The following is a 27,453-nucleotide window of genomic DNA, read 5'->3' on the forward strand; positions in this document are numbered from 1 at the left end:
CTCCCCTCTCTCTCTCTCTCTCCCTCCCTCTCTCTCTCTCTCTCTCTCTCTCTCTCTCTCTTTCTCTCACTCTCTCATCTTCTCTCTCTTCCCTCGTCCTGCCTCCATATACTCTCGCCCTGTCACCCAAACCACAGAGACAAGGGGACCAGGCCAAGTTTTGGTCATGACTTAAAATAATCTCCCTCCCTTTCTCTCTCTCTCTCTCTCTCTCTCTCTCTCTCTCTCTCTGTCTCTCTCTCTCTCTCTCTCTCACACCGTCTCTTCCTTTGGTCTCTTTCTCTGTGTGACTCTGGTTCTATAGTCTTTGTGGCAGGTACTAAGCAGAGCTCCCTCTCTGCTGGCAGACAGGCTTGTTGTATTCACCTATAGCATTAAGATGAAAAAGTGAAGCAGGTCTTTGGTACAACCTGACCTGTATGTGTAATTTTTAACTTCATCTATCAACACTCTGTGGGACTTACTTGCCTCAGTAACGGTATGTATTTTAGCAGCTTTGCTTATTGACTCATGTGCATTGGTGGTTAGTATTTCATAGATGCTATATAGACAGAATATGCATGGTTTCAGAGCTTGGCATTGGTACATGGACAACGTATGTTCCCAATGTGCTTGTACCTGTGCTCCTTTGTTTGTTATCATTACATTTTTTAAATGTCAACAAAAAATTGCAATCATTCCATAATGAAAAACGAGGTTAAAAAATCATTGCAAAATGAATGTGTTAATTAACTTCTGTGTGTGTGTGTGTGTGTGTGTGTGTGTGCGTGTGCGTGTGCGTGTGCGTGTGCGTGTGCGTGTGCGTGTGTGTGTGTGTGTGTGTGTGTGTGTGTGTGTGTGTGTGTGTGTGTGTGTGTGTGTGTGCGTGTGCATGCGTGCGTGCGTGTGTAAGAGAGCGGGTGCAGAGAGAGGGTGGGTGGGCAAGGCAGGAGGTCCTGCAGTCCTGTCTTCAGTTGTCCAGCACAGAAATTAAGTGGCATTTGACGGACTGCAATATATTTCTCACCAACCTCAGCCACGTTATTCAGTCTGTAGGAGATCAGACATGGTGGCACTTTATTCGGTCTGGTAGGAGATCAAGCATAGCGACACTTTATTCGGTGTGGTAGGAGATCAAGCATGGTGGCAATTTATTCTAGTAGGAGATCAGGCATAGTGGCACTTTAGTCAGTCTGGTAGAAGATCAAGCATGGTGGCAATTCATTCTGGTAGGAGATCAGGCACGGTGGCATCCATCAACACGCTAACAATAGGAGGAATGCAAATAATAAGATCTGTTTGCCCAGTGCCCTGATAAACTCAACAGGGGAGGGTCTCAGATCAGAAACCTGGGTACTTCCAGAGACTTGACCCAGGGCTGACTGTTTTGGAAAAGATTGACCAAGTTGGACTTGGAATTGTTCTATATAAAACTCTTCTATGAGAGCGGCCAGTTCTGTGGCTTCCTATAAGCCTTGCTGTGGTAAAGGGTGTGGGCGTGGGCTCCCCGGAGACAGAGCAGAGAGGGGGGAAGCAGAAAGGCACTCACAACACGTGGCACACACAGGGAGCCAGCATAGCACCAGCTCAACAAAGTTGAGCTGGTGCTATGCTGTCATTTGTTATTTTGTTTAAAGAGAAGGTTTCACAACTTTAGGTGTCCCCCCTCCATTTGTACACTTTCAGAGTTAAATGGGCTCTGTGCTAACAATACACGTTAACTGTCTAGTGCAGCACTGTTTTCAGAGCTCTGTGGTCTAAGACACAAGGTGTATTCTGATTCATTTTTCATTTCATTTCACCTTCATTTATTCAGGAAGGTCAATTGAGAGCCAGCTCTCTTTTCCAATGACACCCTGATTGCAGCAAACATATATAACAGACATAAAGATAACAGACATTGGAGAAAGGATGTAAGTATAGACAAGAGTGTTTTTCACAAACTGTTTAAAGTGATCAAGTGAGATTAAATTATCCAATTCTTTAACTGATTTTAGACAGTTCCAAATGTGTGGGGCATAGTAGTGAGATTTGCTCTTTAATGTAAAGTCTTTCAAACTGAAGCAAAAGGACAATTTGTACAGTACAGCTGCACCTCTGCTCTGAATGGACAGCGCTTTTCAGAGCATTCTGCAGATGTCATGGTGCTCAGCCTGAAGACCACATCTCCTCCCCGCTCCATCATTTCACAGCCTTTCAACCAAAACCACTTAATTGTTGGGGGGGTATAAGACGACTAGGGTTTAAAGTGAGAAAAGGCCATGCAATGAAGATAGATCATATGTGTTGGTGCAGGTATTGTTACTGTACTGTTTTTTGCACAGTGCTGATGAAGCAAAAAGATATCTGGAGCCACGCAGTTACTCTGTGACAGAAACATTTTTTTAAATGTTCTAAAATTGTGAGAGTAGCAGATCTACAAGCTCACAACGTGTAGGGATGGAATGCGTTGTGAGCTTGTAGATCGGCTGTTTTCGCTAGTCTCCACATTTTTTGGAAATATAAAGGCCTCAAGTGGTTAACTGTACACTACACCCTAGTGTAGCGGTTAGACTAGAGCATAGGCCTTTCATATGTGGGTTCGAACCTTACTCTGGGTTGACGTCAGCAAGGGCATGCGGTCGCAACAGGTCCCTAACGCCAAATGAAATGGGTTCAGATCTGAGCCAAGTCTCCTGCAGGAGGCGCGTGGCGTGTCTGAAGCCTGTCCTGGACGGGAGTCTCCAGAAAAACACAGATGAATCATGTTTGACAACCACTGGAATATGCAATCCATGAAGTAAAACTCCCATTTATCTTTCACACAGGGCGAGACATCCTGAGCAACAGACGCAGGAAACATGCGTCCCATCACCATTGTGCTCCTCCTGCTGGTGTGTGTGACACCACTATGTGCCCGCTCTGTTGTTCAGCCCTTCCAACAGCGGGGCCTCCCCGATCTGGGCAAAAGTTTTGATGTAGAAGGCCTGATGATGATGATGATGATGAACGATGAGGAGGACGGCTCAGCCTTCGAGGAGTCCCACCCTTCAGAACACCCAAGGTGCCCATTCGGATGTCAGTGCCACCTCAAGATAGTGCAATGCTCTGACCTGGGTGAGTGAACGTAGATGGTGATTCATGAAAAACGGAGCACTGTAAAATTCTCAGTGTTCGTCTAACCACTTAAGACCCATTTTAAAAATAGCATCATGTAAAAAAAAGTAGCAATAACAATAATAAAAAATAATAATAGAATTTAAATGAAAATTATTGTATTAAATTCTTTTACATTTGAAAATGTTAACCTGTAATGACATACCCAAAATAGTAATGCCAGGTTCAAAGGGGTTACAAATGGCTCAGGGAATTTGGAAATTCAAGTGACATTTCTTTTTGAAAAGACAAAGTTTTTTAAATGGTGTGATTTGAAACACAACAATGTTGCTTTAATCATTTAGAATTGTTCAAATGTAAATGAGCTGGAGATTATTTTACATGAAGGTAAATTGTATCGCCTAATTACATTTGGCTTAAATTAAGCAGAAACAGCATCACCTGTACTAACTCCACTCGTTTGTATACTGTACGTGTACCACCTGTTTATATACAGAAGGTATCGGTGAAAGTGCAGTAGTTTCTGCCCAGCTACAGTACAATATCCCACTGTCTCCTTCCACCCTGTGCCAGTGGCAGTGCAACGTGGATGCAGTCTTTTTGTAGCAAATTACATACTACCAAACAACAACACAAAGTGTAGCATGCTCTCACAGCCCGTAGCCACACAGCATTACCTAACGGTTAGCTAATTACAGTCTGTTGATAAAAGTAGCCAGTTGACTCATAAACCTTTCAGACTGCGGGGAGCTCTTTGTAAAATGTTACATTTGTAATGTCCAGATCTGTCAGAAAGTGTAAAAGCCTGATAAGCAACTATATTGCGGTTTCCGTAATACTTATTATGATATTCCTGAACAAAATGTGCTATAATTCAGTTTGATTTGAATTGATAGCAGTTGCCTATTGACTTAAAATGTTGATAGATACTGCAGTTGTGCAGGTCTTTCTTGGTTACTTTTTCATGTTTTTGTTATTTAAATTAGTTTTGCTTGACGTTAATGTTATTTCGCATGTTGTTTAGACAGAGGCTATAGGTGTGACATGGTATAGTTTATTTAAAGCACTACATTGTTCTCTTTGCACTGTAGCCTACTTGTGTGTGACTATTTACCCTGACATTTTGTCTAGGGTCCATGCCGTTCACTTTGATTTCACTGTAAGTCACTTTGATAACAGCATCTGCTAAATGCCTACATTTTAATTGTACATCTATGTTTGTTTTGCACAGGTTTACATTATGTGCCATATGACATCCCCCCTGACACCAGACTACTGGACCTGCAAGGCAACCACATTACTGAGATCAGAGAGAATGATTTCAAGGGACTTACCAACCTCTATGTAAGCATCAAACTGAGCTTCATCACATGAGAGTGTACAAATGGAACCATTTAATGGTCCATTACGGATGCATTTCGTTCCATTTCTGTATCGAGTTAAATGAACACTGAGGATTTTAAAATAATGCCCCAAATAGTAATAGTAAACATTTATGTGTTAATTAACACATACAGTAATGTAAAAATAATCATATTTGAACTGGGGACCCCTGCCTTGACAAGCACTTGGAATTGTAGGCATAACATTTAGTTTGACTCCTTCCCACATAAATATTGTGAAATTAGCCGAACTACAAGCTCAGCGAGGTGTTGTGAGCTTGTAGATGGGCTATTTTCACAATGATTGCCTCATACGTAATTTTTGACAATACTTTGGTATTAAAAAGGTCTTTATACAAGTGATTAAATTGTAACTTTAGAAATGTGCAGATACGCTGTATACACTTAGACTGTATGTTGGTTTGTTTACTGTTGAGTGAGAAAACAATGTTGCACATTAAGTTAAGCATCTGGGGACCGCCCAAAATAATTTGGGGACCCCCCTGGAGGTCCCGAACCCCAGTTTGGGAACTACTGCACTAACACATGTGTTTTTTGCATCGTATCTGTCCTGACACGCAGGCTCTGGTCTTGGTCAACAACCAGATCTCCAGGGTCCACCCTCGGGCCTTCCTACCCCTCAGACGCATGCAGAAGCTATACTTTTCCCATAACCAGCTGACCGCCATCCCCAAGAACCTGCCTCCTTCCCTGGTGGAGCTCCGTATCCATGACAACCAAATTAAGAAAATAGCATCTGGGACATTCTTGGGTCTGGACAACATGAACGTTATCGGTGTGTGGATATCATTGTTTCTATAATTCACCACTGTCGTTGTCGTTATAGCTATGGTGAGAACTCCGCCATCCACTTGAGTTAGATTTCTTTTTTTAAACGTCATATTTATTGTTATAATTATCGTTATTGGTGTGGGTGGCCACTCTCTCTTTTCTTTTTTTTTTTATTGATTCATTTGTTTTATCATGGTAAAGCCATCAAAATAAGACACTTTTGTGTTGTATGTTAAAGTTGTGTTCCTTTTTCGTCACTGTTCAATGTAGAGTTGGGCCGTAATCCTATCAAGAACAGTGGCTTGGAGCCAGGTGCATTTGATGGACTTCGACTGAACTTCCTGCGCATTTCAGAGGCTAAACTCACAGGCATTCCAAACGGTAAAAGTCTGATACAAAAGCAGTAAAAGCATATATATAGGCTCTGTGCATAACTGCCAGTAGGCCTATCCTGGTGGCATACCCGTTTCCTGTTATGGTTCATTTTCTCATAGCTTCGTTTGATTGGCTTGGCAGCAGATTTGAACTGAAAACACATATGAAGGAGAATCTGAATTAGAATCACAATCAACTTTATTGTCAAAGCACAGGTTTACAGGTATAAAACAGTGGGTGAAATTAGTTTTTGTGCAAGCTCCATAGTTTTTGTTATTTCCATAAGAGAAAGGGAAGAAGGGGTGGGGGTCAAGGGGAACAATCAGGTAACAGGTATGCCACCTTCGGGAAACTAGGACTACAGATATTCACAGAGCCTAACAGGGCAGTGTGAGTGTCACCAGTGCGATTAATAATCTATATAACTGCTTTCCCCCCCCCCCACATATCAGACCTCCCTCATACGCTCCATGAACTGCACCTGGATCAAAATCAAATTCAGGCTATTGAGGTGGGAAACCTGGTACAATATGGGGAGTTGTACAGGTAGGTACAGAGTTAATTTCAAAGATAGCAGATAGTAAAATACTTTAGTGTTTTTAGACCACCTGGGGTCTCTATTTTGGGCATATCATTATGGGCAAAACAATTCAAAGAATCGCTATTTGTCATACTGTACATCAAAGTATATAGGAATTATATGTTTAATTTGCAGAAAAACAGATTCTTCCATTGACAAAATGCAGGATCTTATCAAAAATGTTCCATCATTATGACATTTGTGCTGGCATTTACGCCATGTTTGCAACTTCACATGTTTAAGTGCACATGTTTCCTGGTACTAGGTTGGGCCTCGGCTACAATCGGATCCGCCACATCGAGCAGAACAGTCTGCACTATGTGCACAACCTACGTGAGCTTCACCTGGACAACAACCTGCTGACCAATGTGCCCGCCGGTCTGCCTGAGATGAAGTACCTGCAGGTAGTAGAAGACTGGTGGTGTCCAGGAGTGGCTTGAACATCTACACAAAGACAGTGTTTCTCACACAGCTAAATCCTAGAGCAGGCCGCTCACTTATTTTAACAAACTAAACTAAACCAAACCAAACCACATAAAACCCCTTTAAATGAATGCAGCATCCAATCTCCAATTGAAATGTAATCCAATCCCCTGTGCTTGTTTCCTCCACAAGGTGGTATACCTGCACTCCAACAACATCAGCAAGGTGGACCCGAATGCCTTCTGCCCTCAGGGCTTTGGAATGAAGAGGACGTTCTACAATGGCATCAGCCTGTTTGACAATCCAGTCAAGTACTGGGAGGTGCAGCCCACTACGTTCCGCTGCGTCAGTGACAGAATGGCCATACAGTTTGGTAATAACCAGAAGAAATAGTGCCTTAAGTGGGTAATGGACTGAGGGGAAATGCAAGCCACCCAGAAGTAAATATATTAGGCAGGATGTCCAGAAAACTTTATGAGAAAGATTAGGAGTTTACATGCATTGGATGAGACCAGAGCAAGCTGTGTGGCAACTTAAGGCTGTCAATAGAACCCATTATGATTGTTTGAAGTTTGGTTATTACTGTAACTGCAACTTCTCGTGCATGGAAAGGACACATCCACATAGAGAAGTCATTTGAAGGTAATGAGTCATATGAATAAAGTTGTTTTCATGACTGACCACAACTGACTGATACAATTTATGCAATATATATTTTTACTTTCCCACCTTTTCCCCCATAAAGTTGATAATAGCACAGACCTTGTTGATACAAAATATTATGTACTCACAATGCTTTATAAACTTTGTTGAAAGTTGTTGATGTGTTGCCATGGTCATTCTTGTATGAAACATCTTTGATGTAGGCCTAATTACTATAACAAGCAGTGTTGGGCACTGCTTGTGGTAACTTATTATTTAATGGTATAGTGTAAGTTTATTACTTTTCTCCAGTAGAGAGAGAGAGAGAGAGAGAGAGAGAGAGAGAGAGAGACTGTATCCCATCAGGTTTGAGAGGCTGCATTGTGTGCATTTTGGCTGATTGGTGATCCTGTAAGGTTAATTATTGTTCCAATAAAGAGGATTCAGTTCTAAAAGTGTCACAGTGCGGACTGGGGAACACAGAGAGGACCCAATTGCAGGAGATGGAAACAGGACAGGAGTTGCAGAAATAATACTTTACTTTCCGAATAAACAAAAGTTAAACCTCAGGTAAACCTCAATAGAGGGAATTAACAGAGACCATTGAACCGGACACAGGGAGAAATGCAAGCAAAGAATATACATAGGACCACTCGTGTCGTAGCAGAAGATTATACTCTTGGCACCAAGCAAATGAAGGGAGTAAAGACACTCTAAATGATGAAGTCATTAGGCCAAAACAGCACACAGCTGGGCACGCAGGTGGAAACAGTCTCACAAACAAGGAACACAGGGGGGGGGAGGGGGCAAGCAGAGGACAGGCCCAAACTGTGACAAAAGAAAAGAGCTGGCTCAACAGGTTGTATTACACATCATTTTGTTCAGAATGGTGGGTAGCGAAAATAAAGTAATATAACAAGTAATGTAACTAATTACTGTTGATACCATGAGTCAAGTAATATAATTACGTTTTAAAGGAGTAATAAGTAAAGAGTAACTTATTACACTTCCTGGGTAACTTGCCCAACTCTGATTACACATTTTACATACAAGGACCAGCCTCTCAGCATGATGGCCAATCCGATGTCTTCACTCTTGCCACAGGGAATTTACAAAGCACCATTTTTTTCAAACTAGATTTGAATGACACATACCCAGTAGGGCGGGTTACTTGAAGAGATATTCAGTCAGTCTTTCACTGAGAGAAACTCGTCAGGAGCCTATAATGGAGTACCAAGAACAGGTAAGAAATGAGAAAGTCATACATTGAATTATGGTTTGAATTGCACAGGAAAAATGTGAAAATGTATATGAGTATGTTTTTTTGTGTGTTTACCTGATATCTGATGTTATAACTCATGATGACAGCAGGTGTAAATACATAGTGAGTTTCTTGCTATCCACTGATATTGTAAACCTGTAAGAAAGGAGGGACATCTATTCAAAATTCCCTCTGTATTTTATACTGCATGTTCATAATTATTACAATTAAACAAATGAATGCGCAGTCAATGACACTGTCAGATTTATGTCAACTACGGTAGATGGATTCCTTCCTTCCACAAGATTGAATAGTGTGCAGGATTGAAAAAAGACTATATTAGGACAATAACAGTGATTAAATACAATTTATACCATTGCTAAAACATAGGAGAGAGAATATAAAGCAGGAAACTATATTGTGCATTTACCTCAATGCACAATGCAATGCTGCCAAACCTGCTTTAAAACTAGAAAGGTGGGTGGAGATCACTGCAAAGGGTTGTTTTTCTGTTGTTTACATAATATTCTTTAATGAACACAGGTTGGTGAAATCGTGTCCGCTGCCAAGTTTGGAGACTTGATCCAATTTGAATACCCTATTGGATATTCACACTGGGGAGTATATGAAGAAGATGGACATGTAATCCATTTCGCTGTAGCAGGTGGGGAAATTTAATTGAATGTCTAGGTTTACATTAACCACTTTTAACCTAACATCGCTACTTTGAGCTTGTCATTATAGGCGAGTATTTCCCCCAAGTTTAGCAGATCTACAAGCACACATACAGTAGCATCACAAACAATTTGATGCATTGTAAAGCTTGTAGACCGGCTATTTTCGCCTATATTTATTATTGGCTATTCATCCAACATTGAAGTAGACAATACTGTTGGGCTTAAGTGGCTGATTATCATTTTTCATTTTAAATTGCATTTAGAGGATATAATACCTACTTTACCTATGTATGTCAACATCGTCCAGCTCTTATTTGCAATACGTCTATTAGGGGATATACATAATTTATAATAATAATCAAAGAAAAGTTAATACAAGAAAACCTAAATAAATAAAATCAAGAAACTAATCAATAAACTTAAAGGAGTAGTTCACCCAAAAAATGACTTATTTTCTATCAATTACACACCCCATGAAGCCTTGAATTGATGGAGATTTTTTTGTTTTTGTCACATTCCTAAGCCAATACTTTGATGACCGGGTCATCGGTCAATAGGAGACTCAGTAGGAGACTCTTTGACTCCGGTAGTCAAAGTTTCTTGATTAGTTTCTTGATTTTATTTTGGCAAACTGAAAATCAAAACACAAACCTTTGAGTAAGTTTAAGTTCAAATTTGTCAAATGTTCTTTTTCTTTTCCTAATTTCTCCTGCTCCTTTTAGATGAGAGCAGGTTGATGTCCAATGTGCGCGAGTACCTGCAATCAGCTTTCCCAGTGTGTGGGGACCTTCTTCTTGGGCAAACCATGATACGCAGGATGCCACTGTCTGTGGTGACTGTGCCCACTGGAGCTCAGGTGTTGATCAGTAACAATCGCCATGAATTCCAGCCATCCTCAAAGGAAGCTATGCAGAATCGCCTCGATGGCCTTCTTGATGTGGAGTTCCCATATGATATGTTCTCCTTCAACTGCGAACACTTTGCCACATTTGTACGATATGGAAAGGCTGTCTGCAACCAGGTAACACATTTGCTTTGAAGTTTTATTATTACATTTAAAAAGAAATGGTATCAGAATTATTAATATTTGACAATATAGTAAACCTTAGGATCATTACATTCTAGTATTAACATTCTTATACCTATAATAATATGTATGTCCCACCAGCCATCAGGCTACTTTATGTTTGGAACACCCATGATTTATACTACTGCTACTACTTGTAATAATAACAGCAACAACAACAACAACAACAACAACAACAACAACAACAACAACAACAGCAACAGCAATAATAATGATACTATTCTATAATTCCTCTGCTGCAGAGTGTAAGGACTCTTAATAGAATAAAAAGGCTGTTTAACAGTTTAAACAAGCAAGCAAGCAAACAAACAAACAAACAAACAAACAAACAAACAAACAAACAAACAAATAAATAAATAGCTATATGTTTAGAATCAAGATCACAACAATCAAAGAACTATGGAACATAAAAATTGATTCTATTTTGTGAATCTTCTGTTTTTCATTCTGCTATTTCTTCTAGATTCCTGGAAGACCCAAGAATAAAGAGTGTGAGGAGGCAACAGAATTGTTTGAGGACACCGTTGCCTCCAAAAGGATATCTCAGGACTTATTCAAATAAGCCTGCTTTAACTTATTTCCAATTTCCAGAGGAAAGTTGCTCTGACACTGATGATCACTGTTGTCGGACAAAATCTGAGTGTGTCCACGGATTCTCACACACACTTTATTCTTTGTATAATATCCTTAACACCCACACTTTCTTTAGACTCCCATGCAGCCTTTTCCTCGCATACAAGTACACTCTCACACGCACGCACGCACGCACGTACACACGCGCACACACACACACCTAAGGGCCCTTTCATTGTTCCGTCCAATGATGATTTACAATAGTCCACGAATTTCTTGTCCAAGATTTTGCACTGTTTCAGAAAAGACTATCTCTGATTTTTGTATGCTATTAATAAATCTGAAAGATAGCCTATCAGTAAACTCTTTGATAAAGTGTTTTGATTTATTCCTCAAAATAACTAATTTGGTGCCACAGATTTTTCCTTTCACAGATGAATAAAATTAACTTTTTGTTATTGATGTTGCACGGATAATTTTGGGGAAGGGACCCCCCAAAAGAGAAGATTTGTGTTGTTTAGAATGTTAAAAATTATTCCAGATAAAAAAATAAAATAAAAAACGCATCGCGATGCGACACGTTGTGTGCTTGTAGATCTGCTATTTTTGAATAGCCAAAGTATAAAATAGGGCTAAAGTGGTCAAACTGATTTTGATTATATATTAACCAATATTGCTGGGGACCCCCTGGAACCCCTTCATTGACCCTTGGGCAGTGGTGGAAAAAGTACTCAAATGTTTTACTTAAGTAAAGGTTTCAATACTGCAAGTAAAGTCCGGAATTCAAAATGTACTTGAGTAAAAGTATAAAAGTATTGGCATCAAAATGTAATTAAAGTACCGAAAGTAAAATGACTCATGCAGAATGTCCCATTTCAAGTTTCTCTTGAAAATTGCAGATCTACAAGCTCACATCGCGACGCATTGTGAGCTTGTAGATTTTCAAATGGCCAAAATGTAAATGGGCTGAAGTAGTTAATGTATGTTTTGTAATAGTAATCAAAATCTACAAAGTAACTAGTAACTACATTTTTTCAAATAATTGCAGTGGAGTACAAACCACGAGAGCTTTGGAAGCTATTTAATAACCAACTAGGCTGCAGCAAAAAAAATAAAACCAGGTTTTCAAACATAAACCTCAAGGTGAAGGAGACTCTCACTACAACAAATCGGGAAGTGAGTAAAATCCTCAACATATTCTTTACGACAATAGCCTCAGAACTGGTTGAAAACTACCCCCTCACTCTGGGAGCTACGGTAAAGAGTATGTTGACTCATTTCACGAAAAACAAGGTGTACGCAAAGATGATTTTAAACTCTCCCCTGTGACAACAGATGAGGTGTTTAAAAAATTGAGCGCACTACAACAACACAGAGCCACAGGCCTCGACAATATCCCCTCCAAATTTCTAAAAGACTCAGCCGCCTCCATTGCTCCAATCATTACTCACATAATAAACCTCTCCATCATACAGGGACGGGTCCCTAACGACTTCAAAAAAGCAAGGGTGACCCCTCTGTACAAAAAAGGAAACCAATTAGACCCTGGCAACTACCGCCCTATTTCTATTCTTAGCTCCATCTCGAAAGTCATGGAAAAAATAGTCTACGAACAGGTCGATAAGTATCTTGCCGAGAAAAATCTAATTTACAAATTCCAATCTGGTTTCCGAACAAACCACTCCACTGACACATGCCTTCTCTATTTGAACGACTCTATCAAACAAGATGTCGACAATGGCAAATATTGCGGCATGGTCATGCTGGACCTCCAGAAGGCCTTTGACACCGTTAATTACCCAATTATGATCGATAAGCTTAAAGCAATAGGTTTTGATGATACGTCGGTGAGCTGGATGAGATCCTACCTGGAAGGGAGGGAGCAAGTGGTGGAAGTAAACGGCACCCAGTCCCCTCCACCCCCAGTGACTTGTGGTGTTCCGCAAGGAAGTATACTAGGACCTTTACTGTTCCTGATATATGTGAACGATATGTCTTCAGCTTGCGACAGCAAACTGTTCCTGTTCGCAGATGACTCGGCTCTGCTGGTCTCGGACAGGGACAGGCTGCAGGTTGAGAAAACTCTCAGCTCTGAACTCAACAAGATCTGCATCTGGCTCTCCGACAACAAACTATCATTACACCTTGGTAAAACTGAATCCATCCTCTTTGGTCCAGTTCTAACCTTAGCAAAGCTGAGAGTTTCACGATCAAAGTGGGTGATGATGCTATCACAAGAAAGGAGGAAATTACCTACCTGGGTTCCATCTTGGAGGCAAACCTCTCCGGTAACAAAAATGCCGAAAGAGTGATCAAAAAGGTCAACCAAAGAATACGCTTTTTGTATAGGATTGGACGTCTAGTCAGGAAGAATACTCTGAGGATTCTTGCAGGGGCCCTCATACAAGGTTATTACGATTATGCATGCTCCACATGGTATCACAACACCTCCAAGGCCTTAAAAACAAGGCTCCAAACATCCCAAAACAAACTAGGAAGGCTACTTCTTGGCCTCAATCACAAAACCCATCTAACCCCTGCTCATTTTGCTAGGATTGGATGGCTTAGGGTTGAGGACAGAGTACAGCAACTTGCTATGGGCCTGGTCTTCAAGATACACCACAACATTGGGATCCCCCTGTATTTGTCAAAATACTTCCAAAACGTTAAGGAAGTCCACGATCATAACACCAGAGGCAGCTCCACGAATCATGTTCAACCCAGATTTGGCTCAACAAAGGGAATTAACTAATTCTCATGCTATTCATCAAAATCTCTAGTACATATTTTTCACTCTTCATACCAGTAACCTGTAAGCTGATTGTATGACGTTCTGTATAGTAGTGTGTATATCTGTCTGTCTCTTATATGTCATCATGATTTGTGTGCATGGGGATCTCATCTTAAACAAGCTCAGTGCTTAATGAGTCTTCCAGTTTAGTAGACCTTGTATTGTGAATTTGTACTTCCATGTACTCATGTCTTACTAAATAAAGTACTTCAATCAATCAATCAATCAATCAATCAATCAATCAATCAATCAATCAATCAAAGTACAAGTACAATATTTGCCTCTGAGATGTAGTGGAGTAGAAGTAAAACAAAGTATTGGAAATTGGAAATACTCAAGTAAAGTACAAATACCTCAAAATAGTACTTAAGTGCAGTACGTGAGTACATGTTCTTAGTTACTTTACACGAATTACACCACTGTCCTTGGGGCCTCGGACCCCAGTTTAGGCCCCACGGGTTGGATTATGTCTATGGTTGGATGGGTCTGCTCTCTGCTGCCCCCTGTCGGTCGGTGATAGCTGAGCTCAAATGCACCCGGAAGTGACTCCCATCGTGATCCTGGAAGTTCTTTCATTTTAGCTGAAGAAGGAAAATGGGCATCATGATGATAATTCACTGCCAGTGTCCGTGTGAGGAGTCGCAATAACACAACAAAAACCCTCATTCCTGGCCCAGAAGGACCCGCAGCGTACGCCGACCGTCTAAAAACACACACGGCGAACTGCGTAACGTCGTTGGAGATCTTTAAGAGGAGCCGAGAAGGTAAATGTGGTGAAAGAAAGCTCGCTTGTTTTCGATGTAGCCGCTAGCCACCCAGTGTTGCCATGTCCGCTTACTATAAGCGACGTTGGGCTTGTTTTTCCTCTGAAGTCGCTTGTAAATATTGCTAGTTGCTGTTTTTTCGGCTTGTTTCTAAAGTGTAGTTGCCTACTTGGGATTGTTTCCTTTAGATCAGTGGTTAGCAGACATTTTCATGGCAAAGACCCCCACATTGATGTAATTGTCCTCAGACCACCCCCATCTGAAAATATTTTGTGCCAGGAAACCCCCCATACAAGACTTGTGTTGTTAAAATGTTCCAAATGTACCTCTTTTTTGTTGTTGTTGAAAATAGAAGATCTACAAGCGCGTTGTGAGCTTGTAGATCGGCTAGATAGCCGTTGCCTAGTCGCTTCTTTTGGGCTTGTTTTCATAGACCTGGTTGCTTATTTCTCTCGCAAAATATGGCAACATTGCTAGCCACCTCGGCTAGCCTCAGCTAACGCAGGCTAAACCTGCTAAAGCAAACAAACATTACTCATGTAACACCCGCTGTGTTGGTTATACAGTCAGCTAAGGAGGAGTAGTTCTTATATTCCTCCTGGTTGTGTAGCTAACGGTTACTAACGGTCGGTTAGTAACACTGTCACTGTATGGCGCTAGTTGTTGTCTTAACGGTAAGTTGTTGGGACTCCCAGCTGACGTTAGCTGTAAGTGGAATAATCACCATAATATATCACGGCCTCTCGTGTCTAATTTCTTGGGGTTAAAGGGTTTTTCTTGCCCACCAGAACTGATCTACTAGTTAACAACGCACTGCTAGCCTGTAGAGCTGTTCTTGTCGGCAAGCGACGCTGTCTTGCGATGGAGAGCTTAAGTTAGCCAACCCACTACTACTACGCTTGGCTAGCGAGCTAAGTGCTAGCCGTATAGTCACTGTAATGGTCCTCTCTGACATTTGTATTGTGATTAATCAGTTTGATGATCAGTTTGATTTCCAGCAGTCGTCGGTTAGGTTGACATTAGTGATGGCTGTTAGACATTGGACGAAACCGTTGGATTACAAGATGTTTGTACCCAAGACTGATACTAAAAATGCCATATGTTTGCACTTAAACAGTTCAAGAGCACGAATCTCTCATTACGGCAAGCAACCATTAAATCATGCACTGATGTATGTGTCATATGGAACAGATGTTTAAAGTGTGCTACAGACAAATTACCCAAAAATATTGCCCACCCCTGATTTAAGGCGTCTGGCATTTTGCTAAAATACAGAAAGACTATCCTTTTTCTGCACCGGTGCCATATGCGACTCCAGTGTAGCCTGAATGAAGTCATCATTAGACAGTGGTTTCAATTGTTTGCCACCTGATTTGAATTCATTTTTGGCACTACCACTGTGTCATCAAAATCTGTTGCACAGCTCTCATCTTGGGTTTGGGGGAGTTTTGTTTATGAGCTAAATCAAAATTGAAAAAACCCACAGCATTTGCATTATATACTGTATTGCATATACTGTATTTAAAATTGGTGTATTACTTCCACTGAGCACGTTATCTTTCTTCTACATCCTTACTAGGGTTGCTGGTAGTTTTGTGTTTTACCTCCCCCACATCTCATTTGCACACAGTGAGTCCGTCGGAGTAGTGAACGTCCTCCAGACATTGCGGGGAATCCGGCAGCCTTCATCTCCACCTGGCCCTGAGATGACCTCACAGCAGCCGCCACTACCTAATGCAAACATCAGCCCTCCCCAGCTCGGCTCACACAACTCCTCTGCCCACCAGGCCCGGCCTCACATTCACGCTAACCAGCTGGACTCTACTCAGAGCAGTGCGGTGGCTGCCCATCCTCCCCCCCACAGAGCCCTGATGGGTGGACCCGGCTCCTCTGTCGTGGCCACCTCCAGTGGCGAGGCCACCAATCGGAACGCCTCCGCCTCCTGCCCCAACTCCACCTCGTCTAGGCGACCTTCGTCTGGGCGCTTTGAACCCTGGCCGGAGGAGGCGGTGGACAACTCGTACGGGCTCTATTCCCTCCACCGCATGTTTGACATAGTTGGGGCCCAACTGACCCACCGGGACGTCCGGGTGCTGTCTTTTCTATTTGTGGACGTTATTGACGAGTACGAGCGCGGCGGCATCAGGAGCGGCAGGGACTTCCTTCTGGCCCTGGAGCGGCAGGGACGCTGTGATGAGACCAACTTCAGACATGTGCTGCAGCTGCTGCGGATCATCACACGCCACGATCTGTTGCCCTACGTTACGCTCAGAAGGAGACAGACCGGTGAGTACATGAGCAGTGCGCTCATCCCATTAAGACTTGAGGCAGACTCTTCAAATGCCCTCTAAATCAGTAGTTTCTTACTCTTTCAAGATTTTTCAAAAATAGCAGATGTACAAGCTCGCAGCGTGGCACTGTGAGCTTGTATATCTGCTATTCTTGAATAGCCAACGGAAAAAATGACACAGATGCTTTCCCGGGTTTAATGGGTTACACCAGAACGGCTTCTAAATGATTTGGTCAGCATGTCCAGCGATGGTTCAACCTAGGTGCAGTTTGTGCTTGTAATAGTAAATTCAGGTTCCAAATCACCCCTTATAAATTAATCGACGATCGATCAATAAGGTGAATAATGATATAATCGATAATTTTCATCCCTAGTTGACACTAAGGTTTCAAAGCACTTCCCAATTGTGTGAGTACAGGTGAGGTGAGGTTCATGTACCCGAAAAATCAAATCATTTGGATCTCGGGATCCACATGGGAACAGCATAGCTCCAATGTGGATCTCAGACTTCATGTCGCCAGCCTGTGACATCAGTCATCTATGGCAGTGGTTCTCAAAGTGGGGTCCGGGGACCCCCAGGGGTCCTTGGGGGGGTGGTTCCAGGGGGTCCCCAGCGAAACATGTTAATACAGCGTTACAATCATTTAACCACTTTATCCATTTATACGTTGACAATTCAAAAATAGCAGATATACAAGCTCACTGTGAGTTTGTACATCTGCTATTTTTGAATGAAAAAAAAATCTTAACATTTTGAATAATACTGTTCTGTTTTATAATTTTGTTTTACATAAATCTTCTCATCTTTCAGATGGGGGTCCGTGGCCAAATACATATCAATTTGGGGGTCCTTGACTTGAAAAAGTTTGAGAACCACTGATCTATGGCATTAGTCGTATCTGAGTCATATGTTTTTCTTTGATGCTGCACTTGTTCCAGCAATATTGTTACTATTTTTTATCTTTTTACCTGGCAAATGAACTGGTTTTGGAGGTCATTGGACTAGCTTCAGACTTGAACTAAACTGGTTCTCCAACCCAGATTTTCAGATAGCTACCATCAGATGGTAGGTTAACTGCTAGCTATATTAACTGAGTTATTAGACAAAACCAGCTTGCTAGTTATCGCCTACTGTAGCTCATGTTACAAAGCTAATCACAAGCCCTCCATTGGTAAGTGTTTCTTTTGTGTTGACAATCCGGTGCAATTGACGATTTGTTTATTTAACATAATATGTTAAATAAACAAATGAGGAGAATTGCTGTGTGCTGTGGGGCAAGTATCTGCTGTACACCTGTTTTTCAAATCAAAAATAGTTTAAAAAACTAAAAAAAACTAATGAGGGGTGAATTAGAATATTATATTATGCAGTCTTGATGACCATATCCATATAGGCTACTGGCAAGCAATTAATTACTGTTCTCTGTTATAACCACTTTTTAACATCTTGTGTGGCAGACAGTGGACGATTGGGCAGCTGGTGCATGAGAGAGAAAGAGAGGGAGAGATCTCCAAAAATGTTTTAGAATTCAACTGTGTGGGGTGCCAATTACCAATTGCTTCAACTGGTGGACATCATTTGTCTGGCCAAGATCATTTTTTGATGTAATGAAAATGTTACTTACTCTTGAAAACATCTGATCAGCAAGAAGTCTCTACTGTGTCTGTAATTGATTGGTCTTGCCTGGCCTTTGAAGTAACCTAGTGATAAACTAGTAAATACATTTTTTTCTGGCTTTTCAAAATATGCATTTCAAAGTCTCATAACCCCCCCCCCTGCTAATAAGATAATTCCTTGCATACAAAATTACAAAGATGGACACCCAGCCATATTCCTTCTATGCAAATGCAGTTTTTCTGCACATAAACTAGTTAGTATCCTACTTCTCTGACAACTGACACCAAGCTCATAGTTAAGTAGCATTTGGATTTAAGCAATCTTACTTTCCACACGTATTGTTTTCTATTGTGATCCTGTCATGCCTTTTGTCTGTAAGTGCTTATTGGTTTGTTGTCGGAGCCAAAGCCAATGCACAGCCAAATCCACAAAGGCCTATGCTTAAGTCTAAAATAGAAGTCTAGTGTGATGGATGAAGCTCAATTGAATTTGTGTCCTTGCCTTGACATAGCCTAGAGGGCCGTCCACACCAAGCACTATAACTATATCGTTCACCAATGTTGTCGTTACAGTTGTGGTGTGGGCTCTGCCATCTGCTTGAGTAAGAACAATTGTTTTAAACAATCTATTTTTAGCTATGGTTATAGTGCTTAGTGTAGACCGCCCTTAACCACGTATGCTCTATTTCATAATTCATACTTTGTCATATGCTGGTGTCGTGTGGGGAAAATAGCTGATCTACAAGCTCAATACGCTCAATACGGCAGTTTTCACCTAGAGATCCGCTACGTGGCCTTCACACCTACCATATATGGGCATGCCCCCTTTTGCGCCCATATATGGAGCTGACTGATTTGTTTGCGCCTCATGCCATGATGACACATTGAGTTTAGATAACACACTCCATATTTGGGCGTAGCTGCACTGGGAACTCCTTATATGGTTATGGCTGAGTCATGGTGACATGAGCGTGACGTCAGAGGTCCGCCCGCCGGCTGGCCGGCCGGCCCTCCCTTCAGGATTGAAAGTGTTCAACTCTGCTGTTTTTTCTCAGTGTGCCCAGACCCTGTTGACAAGTACTTAGAGGAGACATCAGTGCGCTATGTGTCCCCAAGAGGAGCAGCCCAGAGCAGGGAGGCACCACCCCACAGAAGGACAGGTGTGTGCACATATGCATTACTCTCTGTATTGGAAAGAGAAGTCTGTTTGAATTATATCAATGACGTTCTATCCTCTTGTGTGACATCATCAGGCCCTCAGCCGGTGATTTGCTGTTCCCCTAGTGGGTCCCAGGTGGGGGTCCAAACAAAGCCTGCCCCCCCTGCTCTCAGCCGTAAAAGGAAGAGGAGCCACAGCACCGCGGACTGCAGAGAGAAGCAAACCTGCGGTAAGACAGTCAAAACCTGGCACCTTATATCTCAATTTAATATATACATAATATATTATATCTGGAGGAGGCACAGAAAATCCACACCCACTCATTTCAATGAAAGTTGCTCACCCAGCACATACTCCCCTCCTTCCGAGTTTGGGCCAATGGGTTTGATGGCATTATAGGCCCACATCTTAAATCACAAACTACCTCCACATGGAGGTAGTTCGTGATGTAGGACTCATAGGCTTGCACATGCAAGCCTGTGAGTCGAGCCCATGCCGTTCATGTTTTGGGCCCAAACTTCTTGTACCAGAGTTGGCCACTTCCAAAAGTGATGAGGCACATTTTTCATGACTGCAGCTATTTTAGATACTTGTGCCACACTGTCATAAAAATAAATAAATGGGGTTTAAGTATTCACTGCTACTATGTTTGACCCATCTCCCTTGTATCCTCTGTATGCCTTTACCTAGATATCCGTCTCCGGGTGCGTGCTGAATACTGCCAGCATGAGTCGGCGCTCCAGGGCAACGTGTTCTCCAACAAACAGGAAGCTGTGGAGCGGCAATTTGAACGCTTCAATCAAGCCAATACCATCCTCAAGTCCCGAGACTTGGGCTCCATCATCTGCGATATCAAATTCTCTGAGCTCACGTACCTGGATGCCTTTTGGAGGGACTACATCAACGGCTCACTGCTAGAGGCCCTCAAGGGGGTCTTCATTACAGACTCCCTAAAGCAGGCTGTGGGCCACGAGGCCATCAAACTGCTCGTCAATGTGGACGAGGAGGATTACCAGGCTGGGCGCCGCAAGCTACTCCGCAACCTGGTAACAGGCGGAGGCAGCTCAGCTGGAGGCGGTAAAGAGACCGCATCCTAGACACTCATTCCAGAAAGTGGCAGAGGGGACGGGGAAGGGGACGGCTTTGTCCCTGTCCCACTAGGTGTAGAACTAAGATGTGCTCATGTTTTCTGAGATGCCTCAAAGCTGTCCCATAGCTGTTAAGGGAGCTGGAGTGCTTCACGGTATTCACTTGATTCCATGAAAATTGAAGTCTGAGAGAATCTTGTCAGCCACCACCCCCCCCCTCCCCGTAACTTCTGAAGGGAGTGACCTCTTTTTTGTGTGTGCGCAAGAAGAGGAAGGCACCACATACAGGTTAACAGTGTTTTGAATGTTAAGCTTTTTATTTCTTACAAGGGGAGAGCAGGGGGACAATGCTAATATTGTAACTTGTGCATTGAACATAAAAAAAGGTTTACCATTGTCTTTGGTATCACATAGCTCATTGATACATACTTGTCAACTCCCCTTCGTTGAACGCTAATAATCACAAAAAGTGACTTTGATTTGTTGTCCCTCACCGTTCAGGAATGGAAATATGTGAGACAAATGCCTACACCAAGAAAAAAGAAAGAAACAAGTCGGTCAATCTCAGAACGAGTGATAGCCTCAGTTCCGCTGATTGTTTTTTTGTTTTGTGTGTGTGTGTGTGCATTATTTTCATTGCATTTGGTTTAGTAAGGCTTGATTGGACTAACCCTATTGCTATATTACTGATCTATTATTGGATGTTGTAGAAAGGTGCAGCCCATAGTTGACTCACAATTTGTTTTCCTAATTCTGGAAAACTAGTAGGCTATTTGGCCAAGATTTTGTATATGAGGTTTCCTTGCCTGTAGAATCCACCCCTCCTTCACATCCTTCATGTTTAGCTCATGCGTGTTCATTCTGGAACTCCCTTTCTTGGTCATTCCCAACAATGTGCTCACAAGTGGCTGAAGATGTCATATTATGAACAGTCGTGATAATTATGATATAAGTTTATATTTTTGAATGTGCAGTCTCTGGTCATTAATGCTTTCTTGATCATTCTGACGTATTTCACGTCTTTTCAATGCAACATGGAATGGTGTTGATTACTGAAGTCTTGATCAAATTTTACTTGGTTGCAGTTTTGTCAACATATAGTACACTTTACTTCCCCTTTACTCGGCACAATTCGATATTTTTTTTAATTGGAAATAATATGTAGCTACTCACTTAGCAGTTAACCAAATGTTAGACTCACTGCACCTGTAAAGCTTTGTCTTAAAATGGGAGAAAAATGCCACAGCGACTGCCTAGGTGTTTGGGCAAAGAACTTGGCTAAACATAGATATTCAGGGACCGAGTTTGAACTACATTTACACAATTTACAAGATGGGAGGGGGGAAGTTACATGGTTGTCAATTCGAAACATCAGCTGTTCGATTTATTTTGGACCAACTGTATATTGTGGACGTGTACAAGGACTCTCCACATTTTACTGCTTGCCATACCGTTAATTTGGTCAATAACTTCCAATTCAGTTCTGTGATACAGACACTTGATTAAGACAGAATACCACCGTTGCAGTGTTTCAAGTGACGCTATAATGCTCAATTATTCAGATTTTAAATATAATTTCTTTGATGTCGATATGCTATGGTGGCCTGAAGGCACCATTCGATTCAACGAATGCTTGTGACTGAATACTCTTGACAATATTGCTGATAATCACTTCATTTTATGTTTTGCTATATTCATAAGATAAGGATGCATAGCAAGGAGGCTGTTATAGTGTGTTGCCTATGTCACTTAGGACTGCATCACATTCTTTGCCATTAGGCTTCTCTGAACACCACAGGAATCATTGGGGAGCAGTAGGCTATGTGATGCACTTAATATTTTAGCGTGGATCTTAAAAGTGACATGGACATTTTGCATTAACTTATATAAGTCCCATATACCACAACTCAATTTGCCACTAGCTTATTTTCTTTACCCCCTCTCCTTTCAAGACCGTTTGTTTTGCAAACCGAGTCTCAAAGCTATACCTCCAGCTGAAATATGTATCAGGTTGAAACGGAAAAGGAAAGGATCAGATCAAAAAATAAGATTTTGAGTGTTGATTCTTTTTTACATGAATCAGTAGTTCTCACACAAGATTTTTCAAAAATAGATGTACAAGCTCTCAGCACGGCACTAAGTGACGCGCTGTGAGCTTGTATATTATCTGCTATTTTTGAATAGCCAATGCAAAGATCTAAAATGACACGGATGCTTTCCCGGTTTTAATGGGTTAATAGTAATAAAGCAGTGTTTGTTATTATGATGATGTAAATGTTCACAGCCATTTTTACCATGGACTCCTTTTGTGATATCCTTTCATGCGACAAATGGAAGTGAATGGAGAGGGGTGCATTTTTTTATTAAAATTTTCCACTCACCGACCACAGAAGCTACAGATACAAATGAGTGGCAGTATATGGTCTGATATTAGAACGAATACAGTTACATGATCTACGAAACGTCCATATCTCTTTTGGATTTTATTTTAATTTTAATCAAGAGTTGGCATCTTATCTGATTAATGCTGCACCGATACCAGTATGCCGCATGCCCATGCCCAATGTCCAATATGGCTTTTGTTGGCAACTGGTATTAGTGACAGTTGTTTATTATCAAAACATTGTTAATTAGTGACACTGAAGATAACTAAATGACAAATTATATTTAAGTTACACTTAATAATTAAAGTCTGTGCAATGAATTTCAAAAGAGATTCGAAGAGGTTTTATTTGTCACTCACTCATACAAGTATGTACAGTCAGTGAAATGTTGGTGTGACATGGGCCACAGACTTATGTCTGTATCAATAAAAGTGTATTCAATACTCGGGCTTATACTCTTGTATAGGCTTATATGAGTAAGTTAATAAAAATCTGTCGGTCATCAATTTGTACTTGGTCATCAACATATGCCGTCGATGCAACTCATGACTTCATATTCCTTTCTTAAATAGTTAATTTTTCTTGTTTTGGATTGTGAAGCACTGCTCTGTCCTTAATTATGGATGACCGGTTTTTGCCAAATGTTCTGCAATCAGATAATGCCTCTGACGTGAAATGGATATATTGTAACCGTGTATAGGTTTTTTTCATCAATTGGGAAAATGGTGGTTCGAACAGCATTTTGCTTGATGTATGTTGTTCAAAGTTTAGTATCAATTTTTACTAAATGTTTTCCTGGCAAAGAACCTCTAACCTTAGCTCTCCAATCCATGGGTAAATGCCAGAAAAAATAAGTTATGACTGAAAGGCCTCTAATACTGTGAAATGAGAAAAGGTAGGCCTAGATTTATACTTTTCCCTAGTGGAATTTCACAAAGGTTGCAAGCTAGTATCTATTATATAGGTTGTTGTATGTTATGTTCATTGTTTTATGCAGCTGTCTTTATTACTTAACTGCATGTAACCTGTTATGATCTCCAAAAACGTAAGACTCAAACTCAAAGGTCTGTAACTGTTTGTAGATAACTTTAATAGGCTAGCAAATGTCTTTATCTCCTCAAAACTATTTCTTGCACAAAGCAGACAATTGACTGTTAATAAATTGAGTGGATGGGTTTGTTCAAGTTAGTCTATGAAATTTATCTAGATGTTTGACGGTGTAAGGCTTAAAGGAGTAGTTCACCCAAAACATGACTTGTTTTCTATCAATGACACACCCCATGAAGCATTGAATTCATGGAGATTTTTTTGTTTTTGTTGCATTCCTAAGCCAATAATTTGATTACCGGCGGAAAGATGCTACTGTATCCGGTAGGAGACTCAAAAGGAGACTGCTGGAGAGACCGCCGGTCATCAAATTATTGGCTTAGGAATGCGCCAAAAACAAAAAAATCTCCACGAATTCAATGCTTCATGGGGTGTGTAATTGATAGAAAACAAGTAATTGTTTGGGTGAACTACTCCTTTAAGAAAATAATTTCCAATTTTCAGATCACACTAATTCACAATATTTGTTCCAGTGATAGCAAACAGAAACGAATGATTCACACCACTGAAACACATTTAATATCGAATGCGGTCTCAGTGGTTACATCAAGCTTAGTTGACCAGTGTTGAATAAATGTATTTAGTGGAGCGTCGAGGCACATGGAAGTACTGTAATCTCATTATGTAATAGAAAGACAAATGCCATACTGCAATTGTAATGGAGCAATTTTAATTGGAGCTCTCAAAATTAACCTTTACTGTTCAGTCAGATAGCCACCATTAATTACACAATGATGAGAAGCAGGAAATGCAACACTTTTTTTTGCCCATTTTGGCCTTACGTCAAATGTTTTTACCTTTCAATTTTATTTGTGTCGACCAAGAAAGAGATTGTGGTATTATGTGAATATTTACATGGTTACATTTGACTGGTACATTTATGTCTGTACAAATCAACTTAATTTGTTCAAAAATCAATAAAATGTTGTATAATCAAACTTTTGTGGCACATGCTGTGCCAATATTGATATCTTTCATAGTTCGTATTAACAGCAAAAGCGATTCCTGACATTTCTACTTTTCCCAATGTTAATGTGGCTTTTCTTTTCTCCTGCACACCTTATACAGAACTTTGCAAATGCTGTAGACTACAAGCAGGAAAAAGACTGCAACACTTAGGAGGAATGCCAGTACATCCAGACTGTGGTACACATACCAGGGCATCTTGTATGACTCTGTTCGCAAGTGTGCTGCTCCCTTGTGCCTTATAACAAATTCCACCCCAAAGATTGCTCTTTCCATTGGTTTGAGGGGCTGATCACGATGAAGCTGTGACATTTTCAGCATTTTCTTCCTGTATGGCCTTTTATCATCCAGGAGGTCTGTGAGAGCTTCTGTCAAGGTGTCTACTTGCAGCAATGTCACATCCAGGACTTTAGCCACACCCCTGGCCTCCAAACGCACCATGTTGTCAAACTGGTCAAGAATGAGAGGGAGGCCTAGCATTGGAACCCCGTGATATATGGCCTCGTAAATCCCATTGGTACCACCGTGTGTGACAAATGCTTTGGTTTTTGGGTGGCCCAGTAGATCATTCTGCGGCAGCCAATCCACAATCAGCGTGTTATTGCCCAATGTTGAAGGCTTCTCTCCTAGGTGCCTCCACACTACCTTCTGCGGCAGATGGGAAAATGCCATAGCTACCACCTCTGAAATCTCAGGGAGGAGGCTCTCCAGAAGAGTCCCAAGAGACATCACTACTACCCCATGTTCTCCAGAGCTTTGGACAAAAGCCTCCAACTCTCCTGGCAAAGGCTTTGATGGCTTACATTGAAACCCCCCTATGTAAATCACATTAGGCATGGTTGGGCGTGGGAACTCGAACACAAAGTCAACTCTCATAAGCCACAGGTCAGCCCCTTGAAAGAGAGAGTAGATATTGATGTTTGGATCAAGGAAGTCATCACACACGCCTTGGTAGAGTGGCCTAGTGACAACATGATCAATGTAAAGGCCGATACCATAATGCAAGACATTTTTCAATTTATTGGCAAAGCTCATCTTATCTGAGACCAGGGACCCAAGAGTTGGCACATACGACAAAGGTGAGGGAGCTATGGCAAAATGTCCTTCTCCGCTGCTTATCCATCGAACATTAAGCACTGTTGGAAGACCTAAATATTTCCCCACTATGACACCTCCTGCAAACCCTGGGTCTGTCAACATCAAATCAAAGTGGGAGGCTCTCAGTTGGTCCACCAGCTGCTTGTTGTCCATCACTAGACGAGCCATCTCAGCATTAGCGCGATGGCACTCCTCCAATAAATCCATTAATTCCTGATTCAGGGCAATGAAGGAGGATATGGATCTGTCTCTAGTCCAAAGCTCCAGGTTTTTCCTCATATAGGATGACATGTGTTTAGGGTCCTCAAAGTTGCTTCCCACTGGTACAGGCACTGTCACAGAGGTGTAGTGGCTAGCTTTCTCCTTAATATACCAACTGGAAGAGGAGCGAATAATTGTTATATTATGGCCTCTCTCATGCAGCTCTCTCAAGAGAATGTCCATGTTGAGCCAATGACTGCCATCTACAGGGTACACCAGTATCTTGCCGGCCTGGCTTTTCACAGGTATAGTTAACAGGATGCCAGTCAGGAGAAGCAAAGTTAAAGGTCTGGGAAACCGGGGAATCGCTGCCTGCAAATGCATACTGTGTTTGGTATGCTGAGGAAATAGGAATACAGTATATGAGCATTCTTGTTGGTGTAATTTATTTTCAAAAATATACCAATATCCAAAGTTCTGAAAGTAACAGGTTATCTTTTTAAATATGTTAGTTTAAATGAATAATGTCTGCTGTGACAGTCTGTTTATATAATGTGCTGCTATTTAAAGGGCAAGACCACTTTGGTAGAGGTTTGGGTTGTGTAGCTACCTTGTGATGATGTAACTCCAAAGGTGGACAAGAAATCAAAAATAATTGCTCCATTGATTAGAAATTGATCATTCAAAATATACTCCTCATTGACTTACATTGTACAGTGAAACAGCTCTCAAAGTCACTCTTTTAGCACATAAACAAACTCAAACAAAGTTGATTCAGACAATATAGAACATCACCAAACCCAGTACTGTTTGTTTTTTTAATACATTTTTTTACTTCCTGTTGATTTAGCTATTTTTATTAAGAAGAAAACCCGGGATGGATCCGTGGATCCGGATCCGGATCTTCAAATAGTAAAATCAACAGGAAGTTGACATTTTTATTAAAAACAAAAACAGTACTGGGTTTGTTGATGTTCTATATTGTCCGAATCAGCTTTGTTTGTGTTCGTTTACGGGCTAAAAGTGTGACTTTGAGAGCTGTTTCACTGTACAATGTAAGTCAATGAGGAGCATATTTTGAATTATCAATTTATAATCAATGGAGCAATTATTTTTGATTT

The 27,453-nt window shown here is 41.2% G+C and overlaps 4 protein-coding genes across 4 annotated transcripts; 3 read left to right on the forward strand and 1 right to left on the reverse strand.

Moving 5' to 3' along the window:
- Positions 1-273: 273 nt before the first annotated feature.
- On the forward strand, positions 274-7,445 carry bgna (biglycan a). The gene is made up of 8 exons (XM_080445399.1): positions 274-478; positions 2,787-3,075; positions 4,307-4,419; positions 5,040-5,253; positions 5,520-5,630; positions 6,077-6,170; positions 6,470-6,608; positions 6,820-7,445. The coding sequence occupies exons 2-8, from the start codon at positions 2,820-2,822 to the stop codon at positions 7,018-7,020; spliced, it is 1,128 nt and encodes a 375-aa protein (XP_080301525.1). The 5' UTR covers positions 274-478; positions 2,787-2,819; the 3' UTR covers positions 7,021-7,445.
- Positions 7,446-8,422: 977 nt separating this feature from the next.
- On the forward strand, positions 8,423-11,214 carry LOC308097563 (phospholipase A and acyltransferase 2-like). Its single transcript, XM_080445403.1, has 4 exons — positions 8,423-8,512; positions 9,074-9,194; positions 9,930-10,228; positions 10,758-11,214. Exons 1-4 carry the CDS (start codon positions 8,495-8,497, stop codon positions 10,854-10,856), a joined length of 537 nt encoding a protein of 178 aa, XP_080301529.1. The 5' UTR covers positions 8,423-8,494; the 3' UTR covers positions 10,857-11,214.
- Positions 11,215-14,252: 3,038 nt separating this feature from the next.
- Positions 14,253-24,994, forward strand: dedd (death effector domain containing). Its single transcript, XM_080445680.1, has 5 exons — positions 14,253-14,422; positions 16,053-16,708; positions 19,385-19,489; positions 19,583-19,717; positions 20,179-24,994. The coding sequence occupies exons 2-5, from the start codon at positions 16,129-16,131 to the stop codon at positions 20,583-20,585; spliced, it is 1,227 nt and encodes a 408-aa protein (XP_080301806.1). The 5' UTR covers positions 14,253-14,422; positions 16,053-16,128; the 3' UTR covers positions 20,586-24,994.
- Positions 24,995-25,096: 102 nt separating this feature from the next.
- Positions 25,097-26,716, reverse strand: ugt5e1 (UDP glucuronosyltransferase 5 family, polypeptide E1; the record flags this gene model as incomplete). Its single annotated transcript, XM_080443912.1, has 1 exon — positions 25,097-26,716. The coding sequence occupies one exon, from the start codon at positions 26,714-26,716 to the stop codon at positions 25,097-25,099; it is 1,620 nt and encodes a 539-aa protein (XP_080300038.1).
- Positions 26,717-27,453: the final 737 nt, after the last annotated feature.

The sequence above is a fragment of the Gymnoscopelus braueri genome (assembly GCF_963280865.1).
Source record: "Gymnoscopelus braueri genome assembly, chromosome: 12".
NCBI lineage: Eukaryota > Metazoa > Chordata > Actinopteri > Myctophiformes > Myctophidae > Gymnoscopelus > Gymnoscopelus braueri.

Excerpts from the sequence above, each read along its gene's own strand:
- LOC308097563 (XM_080445403.1), top strand. Across the intron at positions 9,195-9,929 it reads AATCCATTTCGCTGTAGCAG|ATGAGAGCAGGTTGATGTCC; the intron begins GTGGGGAAATTT and ends TGCTCCTTTTAG. Across the intron at positions 10,229-10,757 it reads GAAAGGCTGTCTGCAACCAG|ATTCCTGGAAGACCCAAGAA; the intron begins GTAACACATTTG and ends TATTTCTTCTAG.
- bgna (XM_080445399.1), top strand. The coding sequence starts at position 2,820 with ATGCGTCCCATCACCATTGTGCTCCTCCTGCTGGTGTGTGTGACACCA. Across the intron at positions 3,076-4,306 it reads AGTGCAATGCTCTGACCTGG|GTTTACATTATGTGCCATAT; the intron begins GTGAGTGAACGT and ends TGTTTTGCACAG. Across the intron at positions 6,609-6,819 it reads CTGAGATGAAGTACCTGCAG|GTGGTATACCTGCACTCCAA; the intron begins GTAGTAGAAGAC and ends TTCCTCCACAAG.
- dedd (XM_080445680.1), top strand. The coding sequence starts at position 16,129 with ATGACCTCACAGCAGCCGCCACTACCTAATGCAAACATCAGCCCTCCC. Across the intron at positions 16,709-19,384 it reads GCTCAGAAGGAGACAGACCG|TGTGCCCAGACCCTGTTGAC; the intron begins GTGAGTACATGA and ends GTTTTTTCTCAG. Across the intron at positions 19,490-19,582 it reads ACCACCCCACAGAAGGACAG|GCCCTCAGCCGGTGATTTGC; the intron begins GTGTGTGCACAT and ends TGACATCATCAG.